Below are 12857 nucleotides of genomic sequence, written 5' to 3'. Positions count from 1 at the left end.
GTTTTGAGGATGGGACGATAAATCGTCAAACAGTTCATTTTGTATTATAATGTAATTGATGTGAATTATGTAAACTTGTGCTTTGATGTAACGTTTTCAATTATATTTGTGTTGGTTGTTTTTACTTTGAGCACTATTATACTCATTGTTGTGATACTCTACATGAAGTCCTCCACCCCCGGATGTTTCCGCCATCCTTGGTTTGGGGGTGTGACACCTTGGGCTCCACAGTTGAGTTGGAACTTGGTGTTGCAGATAACCGATGAATGATTGGAGACCAGGAAGGTCTTGAGATATTTTGGGAAGCAGCCATATTGGCAGTTCAGTGTTTCATGCAGTTCAACGTTTCAGGTAATTCAGTGTTTCATGCAGTTCAGTGTTTTAGGCAGTTCAGTGTTGCAGGTAGTTCAGTGTTTTGGATAGTTTCAGTGTTATGGAGAATATTAGTAATTGTGTTGGAATGCAAGTGTTGACGGTATAGTTGGTTGATTTGGAAATGGCAAGTCCCTCTCAGTAGGATCAGTTGAGTCTTCAGCCAAGTATAAGTGATCTGCAAGGATAAATAGGCAGGTAGCCTTTCTTTCAGGATGGAAGACTCGAATTATTGGAAGTTGAGTAGTCAGATGAGAGATAAGCAGGCTGGTTCCAGCAACATCATTTCAGTATGAGTGGTAGAGTGGATAGAATAGTTATAGATAGTCGAAGTATCTTCAGAAGTCGCTGGAAGCGACTAGGAGATTGCGATGGGTTGTAGTGACCGGTGGGAGTCCGGTAACCCAGATATCGGCAGATTAGTTGGACCAGGGTGCTCTCAGTGTATCCGGTAGGCGAATGAGGGGCAACAAAATTTTCAGTCAAAGGCAGTAACGATAAGGGAAGTATGGTAAGAGGCAGCAAGTTAACAGAGGGTGCTACGCCTCTCACAGCAGGGTTGGATAATCTCATAGGGGAGGGTTTGACCTTGTTGCGCAGCTCTCGTATGAGTCTTAACCGTTGCAGGGATGAATCGTTCACTCAAAGGATTATGATCCATTCGCTGGGACGAGTGCTCAACACTTAGTTATGGAAATAAGAAGCATTCAGTATGTACCAGCAGTAGTGACCATCACTTAGAGTGGCTGGAGTGATGGATAAAAGGGTTAGAGTCACCAGGCAGGGTGTTGGAGGCGGATTATAGGTCAGTTGACCATAGCGAACTTCGAGGATGAAGTTTAGTTTAAGCGGGGGAGAGTTGTAACACTCGAAATCAGAAAGGTCAAGAAAGGAAAGAAAGGAAAACCAGGGAGGAACTCGGCGAGTTGGAGCGGGATCCAGGTGTAAAGTAAGTGACCGACTCGGCGATTTGGCAAGTGGACTCGGCGAGTCTGGTCTGGGTTAGGAAACCCTAATTCCGGGACTTGGTACCCTATTTAAGCATCTTATTCTCTTCCATAGGTCTCATTTTGCGGCCCCTAAAGTCCAGAACCCCAAACCCTATCCACCATAACCGTTTTTGGAGCAAGATCTACCCTTGGTGAAGTAATTTGAAGCTTGGAAGAGAAAAGATTCATAGTGGTGTAAGAGGAGGCCTTGGATCCAGAGTTGGTGGAACTTTTTAGAGCATATGGAGGTAATTAATCGTTAGCCTTGGCTTTCTCCTTTCTAGATCCATCTTTCATGGAGTTTTAGGGTTTCTTTGAGAGTATGTGATGAGAAATTGGTGCACAAGTTAGATCTGGAGTTGAACCTCCAGATCTGAGCTCTATTTGGACTGAAGATGCAGAAAGCCCTGTTAGTTGCTATGCAAAAGCCATTCCCCATGAGTTAAATTCCTTTCTAGCTTGGTTTTTGGTATTGTGAGTCAAGAAGCACGTAAAGGTAGCAACTTTATGTTGCTAATGGACTCTAGGAACCCATATCTATTGTTTGGAGCAAAGGAGTAGCTCTGTGATTCGAGATTATGAGAATACACATAAGGACTCGACGAGTCGGGCTAGATACCATACTTAAATCGCGTATTAACTCGGCAAGTCACATCGGTGGACTCGGCGAGTTGGATGAAGAGAGGCAAGAACTCGACGAGTTAGAAGAGCAACTTGGCGAGTCTGTTGAAGATTGCCTTAGACTCGGTGAGTCAGGTCACGAAACCCCCCAAACCCTTCTAGTTAAGACTCAGATCAGGGAGTTGAGTGGAGACTCAGTGAGTTGGACAGGACAGAACTCGGAAATCAGTAGACTTGGTGAGTCATTGTCTGACTCGACAAGTCGAGTCGCGAATGAAAGGGGTTTCTGAGCTTATGAACTCGGCAAGTCAGTTGGCTGACCCGACGAGTAGGCTCAACCTGGAAGGTTAACTTTGTCCAGGACTTTGACTTTGACAAGAGTTGATTAGTTGACTTTTGGAGGACTATCAGACTAAGTGTTATATTGATATTGGTAGCACAGAGAGCTAGAGGATCAACGCCCCAGAAGGTTGTCGGTTAGCAGCCAAAGGGTTATCAGCAGAGCTTAGCAGTTCAGGTGAGTTTCCTTCTAGTAGAAACGGGTCTAAGGCCACAATGCCGGCCCGTTTAGCTAGTAGTAGTTTCCTGACGTCGGTTCGATGCAGTAGTTAGTATGTTTGATTCCTTCGTGATTTAGACAGGATTTATGTGTTATATGTTCCGGGCTACGGCCCGATGCAGTATGCAATATATGTATTCATGCTAGTTGATATGTTTATGTTATGCTATGTTCAGTCAGTTTCCGGACTTCAGTCCGATGCAGGGGGCAAGGCCCCAGTTAGTCTGGACTTTGGTCCGATGCAGGGGATAAGGTCCCGGTCAGTTTTCGGACTTTGGTCCAATGCAGGGGCAAGGCCCCAGTTAGCCCGGACTTCGGTCCGATGCAGGGGACAAGGTCCCACCCAGTTCCGGAGGGGATAAGGTCCCAGTCAGTTTTCGGACTTCGGTCCAATGCAGGGGCAAGGCCTCAGTTAGCCCGGACTTCGGTCCGATGCAGGGGACAAGGTCCCACCTAGTTCCGGACTTCGGTCCGATACAGGGGGCAATGCCCCAGTTAGTCCGGACCTCGGTCCGATGCAGTGGGCAAGGCCCAGTATGTGCTTTATATGTCATTGTATGGTATATGGTAGTTTTGGGGGAGCTTACTAAGCTTCGTGCTTACGGTTTCAGTTTTTGGTTTCAGGTACTCAGTTTTCAGAAGAGGAGCTCGGAGAGGTTGCAGTGCACACACCATAGTCAGTTAGCCTGGGAATGTTTTACTCTGATAATAAGATTATGTTTCGAATTAATACTCGTAAATTATGTTATGAGTTATGATATGGTTTTTTATAAATATGGTTTTAGTAATGTTTTAAAAGAAATTTTTAGTCGTGATTTTTGGATCGTTACAATAACCATAACCTCTCACTAGTTCCTAAAATGTAAATACATTTACTGATAACTATTATTTATGAGAAATAATATCTTGAGAATTGTCATGTATCCCAAGCTATGATCTCCAACACTCACTTTGGATTATATCACAACATAAGAAAATATAATGCATACTAATGCAATTCACTTGTGGCTTTCTAATAAGCTTATTCATGACTATACACATAATAACATCAACTGTTCCAACAGTTGGTATCAACCATATTTCATGCTAAAACTTTCATAATAGAACTAGTAGCAATACCATGTAAACAATAAACGTAATGAGTGCTAGCGTTTTCATATTAAAACTACTAGCCATACCAATTAAACCTCAAATTGAGAACATAATAATTTAAATGATAAACAACTTAATATTAAACATTTCACATATATAAATTGTTTTTCTATGAACTGATAAATATTCACACGTACTCACCTGGTCAGTTAATGAAAACTAACTACTTCTTTGGCCTCTAGTTTGTGTTGTCTAGCAACTCAACTACTTGCTAAACCTGTTTGGACAATATACCAAGTTCATTAATACTTTTCCCAATTTACTAGGAGCTGGACTTGGTAACTATTTGTCGCCAAGCTAATTACGCTCCACACACAATTGAAAAATGACTTAACCCATAAGTTGTTAGTCTAATCTTACATGTCTAACCATTTTGTAGACTAGGGTTCACAACCTTCATCATCCAAATAAATAATCCTATATTAGAATTCATTTGACAAACATGTTATGTCCCTACTAGAGTAAACTTGTTAGATAAAGGTATTGATGTGCCTACTGTGTTATGTCCATCGTGTTCTTTGTATATAGAATAGTATAATCATGTGTTTGTTAGTTGTGTGGTGGCTGATAAAATGTAAGAGAAGGTTATTAAATGGAGGGATATTCCTTTTCCTCTTTTCTCTAATATTGAAGAGATTTTATCATGGGTAGATTCTTCTTCTTTGAGAAGAAATAAAAGGAAAGTTTTGGAGATCATAGTCTTGACTATGATATGGATGATTTGGCAGTATAAGAACAATGTTGTTTTCCAGATACCGAGCATGAAGAGCAACAATATTTTTGAAAACATTGTAATTAATTCTTTTGATTGGTTTAAGAATAAACTTAGTAGAAATAACATTACTTGGACATTGTGGTTACAAAACCCAATGATCAACGACTCTTTGTAATTTTTCTTTGCTAACTGTTTTCTTTTTAAAATTTTTCTTAGTTAAAAAAAATCATTTGTCAACCTTACCATTGAGTTCGTAATATCACCACATAATGAACTCTAGTAATACTTCAGGTTCTAACAACCTACACGATTAATGATATGTAAACACAATTACATACTACCAGGTCAAGAGGATTCCTTATCTTGTTTAACAATCGTACCCTTGTAAACTGGCCTCAAGATCTCTATTCTTAAGCCATAAACATCCGTCACTGATTTTGGTTTCGTTTCGTAAAAGAAACCATCAAGGAAGCCCTTTAACACATTATATACTAGCCGATCCTCGCAAAGTCGTGTCGTGATATATGCCTGGTTGCTTCGCAACCAAGTATACTTTCTGACACTCGCCAAGGAGCTTGGTCTTTTGCCACGTGTTACATCTTGCTTCCACGTATTCTGTGACTCACATTCATACCCGCATAGAGACATACACCCATGCTCGCATCATGACATTATCTTTTTGATAGACTAAGTTGTCATTCTCAGAATAGCAACCTACTTTAACATTTATACCAAAAGTTAATTCTAAACCCCATAAAGAGTATAGACAAATACTCATTTAAGATCATTAAAGTTTTGGTCTTTAACACCATATGGCTACAAGGTATACATGTAACACACTAGGGATGAAAGTGAGTCCAAACCCGGACCAGATGGACCTGGACCCCGAAAACCCGAAACCGATTAACGGGATTTTGTAGAACCGAAAACCGGACCGATATATAGGAACCGATTTCGGTTCGGTTCCAGGTAAACTGGGTTTAGAACCGGAAAACCCGGAAACATCAAGTGGGTAGGTTGGAACCGGATAAATTGGGTTTAGAACCAGAAAACCCGAAAAAACCGTATTTTTTTTGGTAATTACTTACTACATTGTGGGTTGAACTTCAAAAATTTTCATATTAACATCCCAACTTCGGGGGACTGTAAGTCGTTGAATATGAAACCAAAATTGAAAACATTATAGTCTAAAATTATGTACAAATTCTAAAATACACTGTGGAAAAAACCACATGTCAATATGAGTTTAAACGAATGAGATATGCATGTATTAACATTTCAAAAATTGAAAATTTTCAGCTTTGATATCCTGACTTTGGGTGACTGTAAGTCCTTGGATATTAAACCAAAAATGACAAAATTATAGTCTAAAATCATGTACAAACTCTAAAATACAAGTTGGAAAAACCTCATGTCAATCCGACTTCAAACGAATTAGATATACATGTTTTAAAGACTTTCACAGAATACAAAAAAGCTGAAAAACTAAAAACTTCAAGCTTTGATATCTCAACTTTGGGGGACTGTAAGTCAATGAATATATAACTAAAAATGACAAACTTATAGTCTAAAATCATGTACAAACTCTAAACTACACGTTGGAAAAAACCGTATGTCAATCCGACTTGAAACGAATGAGATATATATGTTTTAAATGTTTTACAAAAACCAGTTCCAGCCCCTAAAAGTGGTTATGATTCCTAATACCGGTTTCGATTTTTAGACTTGGTTTGCCTGAACCCGATGGACCCAAACCCGGATTACCCGGAACCCGGATAAAGCCATTTTTTAAACCCAAAATCGGAACCAGTTCTATATATTCTGGTTTTAACGGTTCCAGTTCCGGTTCCAGTCCGATTCCAGTTCCGATCCGGTTTTTCGGTTTTAAATCTCATCCCTACACTACATGGTGTGGTGGTGATGACATGGGCATTTCACAGCACCAAGAACACGATACCTTGGTTGCGATGAAAAACTTCACGGAGATTATACAACACAGTCTCTCCCTTCTCTTTTCTCCTAAAACAACTACATTTTCATTATTATTATTATTATTATTATTATTTGTAAACCAATGTTCAAAAAATTAAATTAATATAATTATTTTTTACATCTCTATAAATAGTACCAACCATTTTAATCTTTACTCTCACAAAATGTTCTATATTTTTTCTTACAAATTCATTGAAACACAATGCTATCATCATTAGACGATAATTTATTTGGCGATTCAGATTTCTTCATCGAGTATTCAAAATGATATAGAATTTTAATCATTGTTATATTTTAATTATGTTTTCTTATTTTTATTATGTAATTTTTAATTTTAATTAATGAAATGTTTATATTTTTGTTAATTTTGTGCTTACCAAACATTTTTAAATATTTATTTATTTATTAAATTATAGTATTTTTGTTAATTTTGTGTTCGTATTTTTCGTATTCTTCACTGCTCCTTTTTGGCCTCGGCTTTGTAAATCGAAAAAATTACAATAATAAGTGCTAAATCAACCTTTTAAGTGCTGAATCGTTACGAACTATATATATATATATATATATATATATATATATATATATATATATATATATATATATATATATATATTAATTTGCAAAATTGGTTTGTGAGAGGTATTACTATTCATCTCAGCTTCTATTTTTATCCCTTGATTGCTGCTATCGTGTCCTTTCTATTTTCCCCGATTTTGCCACGTATCTTCCTTTTCTACTTTATCTGCTTTACCTTTTTTCACTCTGTTTACCGCCTTTCTTCACCGTCTTCTTGCTGCTCTCCTACACGACGTACCTTCACGCCCGCGTCCACACAGCTCACTGTAATCGTGCTTTCCCTTCCGTGTTGACCATCATCGCTCCTCAGACCAACGCCTCTGCTTCAGGTTCTAATCACCTCTTTTTTTTTCTCTGACTCGCTCTCCACTTACATGCAAGTTTCAGTTTGCAGCTACCCTTTCACTTTCAATTGGTAGGGCCATTTTGTTACAGAAATTTTAAGAAATTAAAACACGCACACCACCTGTTTGATAAGATGTGCTTTCTCAATTTCTTCTACTTCCATCCTAATTTCCATTGGAGTTTCAAATGATATGCCTCCTATCATAGATATTTGAAGACCGACCTTGACAAACTCAAAAACGCACACCGCATGTTTCATAAAATGTCTATTTCAGATATGGAAAGATAATTTTTTTGTTGGAAACTCAAAAACGCACACCACATGTTTCATAAAATGTCTATTCCACATATGGAAATATTTTTTTTTGTTGGATTTAAAACCAGCCATGTGTTGCCAATCTGTACTATATTTTGAAATATTTAATTTTATGACTATTCTTTGTCGTAGATAGTGATCATACTCGAAGCCATCTTCTGCAACTTTATACCAATAGCGCCTACAACTTCTTGCTGCAATATCTCCATCATTACACTTGGGTATGCTTTTTTGTTCACTAACTATCTAATATCCACTGACTATCTAATATCTACTTCTACTATACAAAATATGTTTCTTTACTAATGAAAAATTTAAAAAAAAAAAAAGTCGCACAATATACATGAGATTAAAAAATTAAAACAATTGTTGAATTAAAAAATGTAAGTTACTAACATGTTACTTCCATTATTGTTTTTTATCTGTATTGAAACTTGGTCATAAATCTCTCCATATAACTACTTTGCTTCTCTGTTACTTTCTTGGTGTTACCTCCATCTATAAAAGTCACTTGCTTTCTTGCTGTCCGACACAAATGCCACGTACAAAGAGACAACGGTTTGATTCTAGTGACCCATCGAATGGTCCTTCAACATCAAATCAGAATCGTAACTATCAATCATCATCTCAGTCTGCTTATCGCTCTACCATGCTTCGTACTTCATCTGAGAGGAATCATAACTGTCAATCATCAACATAAGCTACTTATCGCTCTACTTTGCTTCGTGCTTCATCTGTTAATGCTTCTTCTTACATAGATAATGGTGACTGCAACAACATCTGCAAATTTTGTGGTGCTTGCTTTTGGTATGACGAGCGTGCAATTGTTGCTTCTAATAATCAACGTCCAAAGTACATGCAATGTTGCAAAGGAGGTCGTGTGGCTATCCTGTTTCACACACAGCTTCCTGCAGCAATTGTACATCTATTCCAACAACCTGAATTCATGTTAAACATTCGAGCCTACAATTCTATGTTCTCTATGACCTCTTTAGGTGGGAAGGTAGATGACACAATAAACAATGGTGTTGGCCCATTTGTCTTCAAGATTGCAGGCCAGATTCATCACTGGCTTGGTAGTCTATGCCCACCACCTAACAAGAAACCACGATTCCTGCAAATGTAAAACTTCCTTGATGGTAGATTTATATGCTCACATGAGGCCGCATGGAGAATTTTTAATTTTGTTATCCATGATAGAAACCCAGCTGTGCAGGTGCTTGCTGTTCATCTAGAAAACAAGCAAAATATCAGTTTTAGAGATAATGCTCAACTACAAAACATAATTCAAAATACGTACAACAATCGCACTACTCTTACAGAATGGTTATACAATAATAACCACGACAGCAGAGGTCGAGATCTTACCTACGTTGATTATCTTACTAAATATAGATGGCATGCAGCAAATAAATGTTGGATAAGACGATCATCAAAGAAAACTCCTGCAATAGGAAGGCTTATATACATACATCCCCGTTCCGGAGAAACCTTTTTTCTACGTATGCTCTTAGCTCATCAAAAGGGTTGTAGATCTTATGACTGTATACGAACAGTGAATGGTGAACTGTGTCAAACATTTCCTGGTGCATGTGAAAAATTAGGATTACTAGGTGATGACAAAGAGTGGACATTTACGTTTGAAGAAGCCTCAAATTGGGCTACTACCTCAGAGTTACGATCATTTTTCACACATATGCTTTTGTATTGTGAAATATCAAATCCTATACTACTATGGAATCAACAATGACACAAAATGGCGGATGATGGACAACGAAACTTTGGTATAACAAATGATGATGAACTGAGACAATTTGTGCTGTATGAGCTAGAGTTGCTACTTCGCTCAGGATCTTCTCCTTCCTCCTTATCAGAATACGGCTTACCATTACCAAATTCTGATTTACTTCAACGACTACATAATAGATTGCTTATGGAGGAGAAAAATTATGATAGACATTTGTTGGCATCCGAGCATGAGTTCTGTCGCTCACGCCTCAATTGTCAACAACAAATCATCTATGAACACGTCATGTCTACTATATCTTCAAACCAACAAGTGTTAGCATTTGTATACGGACATGGAGGAACAAGAAAAACATTCTTATGGACAACAATCATTTCAGGCTTACGTTCCAGAGGCAATATTGTGTTGGCGGTTGCAGCATCTGGTATTGCATCTCTACTTCTTCCTTCAGGTCGTACAGCTCATTCCCGATTTAAAATCCCAATAGATATAACAAATAATACCACCTGCAACATAAACAAAAAAACTCATCTTGCTCAACTACTGGCTGAAACATCTATTGTTATTTGGGACGAGGCACCAATGAATGATCGCAAATGTTTCGAGTCATTAGACAGATCAATGAAAGACTTATTCGATAATATACATCAACCTTTCGGTGGAAAATCAATTTTACTAGGTGGCGACTTCAGGCAGACACTTCCAGTAATACCTAAATCTTCAAAGTCAACAATCCTAGCATCTTCATTACCAAGATCTTATCTATGGAAATATTTCAAGCTTTACAAATTGAACGAAAACATGCGTCTTCAAAGGCCAAATCTTAATCCACAAGACCAACAGATGATTTCAACATTCTCATCGTGGCTACTTGATGTCGGCAATGGGAAAGAAGGAACACCCGACACAATAGACCCACAAAATACCAAAAAAATACAAATTCCCAACCAATACCTTATACCTCCCAATGAGTATGCATTAACAAAACTTATCCAATTCATATACGACAATGACACTTTACAAAACCCAACAGCAGAAACATTGTCAACAAAAGCAATCGTATGCCCTAAAAACGATACAGTAGACGAACTTAACTCACTCATTATTAACATGAATGATGGAACAACTACCACCTACACCAGTGTCGACTCTATCGTTCCTCATCTAGGGAAACACGGCGGCGACACTGAGGTTCTCTATCCAACTGAATACCTGAACCTCCTAAACTTTAATGGATTTCCTACACATTCTCTGCAACTTAAAGTCAATGCACCTATTATACTACTAAGAAATCTTAACCCAATGGAGGGGTTTTGTAACGGAACAAGATTGATAGTCACACAACTACTACCAAGAATTATTGAGGCAGAAATAATGACCGGCAAATTTATCGGCCGTAGAGTTTTTCTACCAAAAATAACATTAACTTACAAAGACAAACAATTACCATTTGACTTCAAGAGAAAACAATTCCCAGTAAAGTTATGCTACACAATGACAATAAACAAAAGTCAGGGTCAATCACTTGACAAAATCAGCATTTACTTACCACAACCTGTATTCAGTCACGGCCAACTATATGTAGCCTTATCAAGAGCAACAACACCCAACGCTTTAAATGGTATCAGAGCTAGGGCACGGGTCCATGTGTTCGACAGGGACGTCGAACCCTATAATGGGGGGTGAAAGTGGGTTAGATCTGATCCCACATCGGCTTGGAAGGAGAACGAAACATTTCCTTATAAAGGGGTGTGGATACCTTCCTTGTCACAACGCGTTTTAAAGCCGTGAGGGCAACAGATCCCATAAGAACTCTGCAGTTAAGCGTGCTCAGGCGGGAGTAGTACCGGGATGGGTGACCCCCTGGGAAGTCCTCGTGCCGAGTGGCCCAAAGCGGACAATATTGTGATACGTGCCAGAGGGGGGTGTTACAAATGGTATCAGAGCTAGGGCACGGGTCGATGTGTTCGACGGGGACGTCGAACCCTATAATGGGGGGTGAAAGTGGGTTAGATCTGATCCCACATCGACTAGAAAGGAGAACTAAGCATTCCATATAAGGGGTGTGGATACCTTCCCTATCACAACGCGTTTTAAAGCCGTGAGGGCATCAGATCCCATAAGAACTCTGCAGTTAAGCGTGCTCGGGCGGGAGTAGTACCGGGATGGGTGACCCCCTGGGAAGTCCTCGTGCCGAGTGGCCCAAAGCGGACAATATTGTGATACGTGCCAGAGGGGGGTGTTACAAACAACACGTCTGCTAGCTGACAATATAAAAACTGGAGATATCATTGCGATCACAGCTACAGCAGCCACCGAGTACATGGGTATGTACATCTAAAAATATTAAAGTAAAGTAACCACTTCTAAATAGTGTTTTCATCAACCCAACATTCCCACAAACTATAGAACATGTTAACAGGTACCACTCTTGAATAATCATACACTAAAAATCATCATCTTAGAATCACCTTATATTAAGGTTGAAAGAATTGGACCCAAGTGGCAACAAAGTCACAATTCACGAGCTTCTTACAAAAATTTCAGACAACAAAACGGTAAACATCTGAAGTTTTACCACACCATTACATGTTCTACAATGCATTTGTTACATAACTTCTCTCAAATAGCAGCAACCTAATGTCATGTGCACGGCTCAAATCAAAGAGGTGTATGCACACCGAACATGGTATTATGTCCATTGCTCAAAATGCCCAAAGAAGTTGTACCAAGAGGATGACACCTCAACATATTTTGTATGTGAAGACCATGAGGACATACAACCAAAGTTCAAGTAAGTATCAACCTATAAAAATGCATACATATAATAACATGATATACTATAACAACTATTATATGATCAATATAGGTACTGCATAAATGCATCCATCATCGACGCAACAGGAACCGCTGATGTCATATTCTTCAATGAGGTTGTGACTGAAATGTTGAACATAAACTGCGAAGACATGGTTGTAAAGAATGGATACATAGACTCAAAGATACTGCCACCGCTGATTATCTCTCAAATAGGCGTACCACACAACTATTATATGATCAATTTAGTTGAACTACAGATCGACTGCAACGCTAACTAATGATCCATCCTTTTGGATGACATCCTCAAATATTTCTGTAGCTACAGTCATCATCTTACCGTTAAAATATGTCAACCAACTTCTGTATCACATAACCACTATGATATGTTTAAAATATGATGTTTATGCTATATTCACATCTCTTGCAATTATTGAAAGTCATTTGGTCATCCCGCCGCAACGCGCGGACAGATCAAAACCTAGTTTTGTTTTAAACCATATCTTGATTCAATACTTATTATTATAATTTTGTTGTATTTTCTATTATGATTGAGATAATATAAATCAAACAAAAAGAAGTATTTACCATTGTAATTTTGTTCTATTTTCTCTTTTAATCGAGATAATATAAATCAAACAAAAACTAATATTTTT

At 38.3% G+C, this 12857-nt stretch overlaps 1 protein-coding gene and 1 pseudogene across 1 annotated transcript; both read left to right on the top strand.

Annotated features, from left to right (window-relative positions):
• Positions 1-9393: 9393 nt before the first annotated feature.
• Positions 9394-12482, top strand: LOC145016822 (uncharacterized). The gene is made up of 3 exons (XM_078975015.1): positions 9394-10575; positions 12015-12178; positions 12254-12482. The coding sequence occupies exons 1-3, from the start codon at positions 9394-9396 to the stop codon at positions 12480-12482; spliced, it is 1575 nt and encodes a 524-aa protein (XP_078831141.1).
• LOC145018951 (5S ribosomal RNA) lies at positions 11469-11586 on the top strand (annotated as a pseudogene).
• Positions 12483-12857: the final 375 nt, after the last annotated feature.

This window comes from Lactuca saligna, chromosome 9 (assembly GCF_052625555.1).
Source record: "Lactuca saligna cultivar CGN05327 chromosome 9, ASM5262555v1, whole genome shotgun sequence".
Taxonomy (NCBI): Eukaryota; Viridiplantae; Streptophyta; class Magnoliopsida; order Asterales; family Asteraceae; genus Lactuca; species Lactuca saligna.
Note: the sequence above shows the minus strand (reverse complement) of the source record. Positions and strands in the feature narration are given on the sequence as shown.

Coding starts and splice junctions, on each gene's coding strand:
- LOC145016822 (XM_078975015.1), top strand. CDS start 9,394: ATGGCGGATGATGGACAACGAAACTTTGGTATAACAAATGATGATGAA. Junction 10,576..12,014: donor AACACGGCGGCGACACTGAG/GTTCTCTATCCA, acceptor TCTCTCAAATAG/CAGCAACCTAATGTCATGTG. Junction 12,179..12,253: donor GACATACAACCAAAGTTCAA/GTAAGTATCAAC, acceptor TGATCAATATAG/GTACTGCATAAATGCATCCA.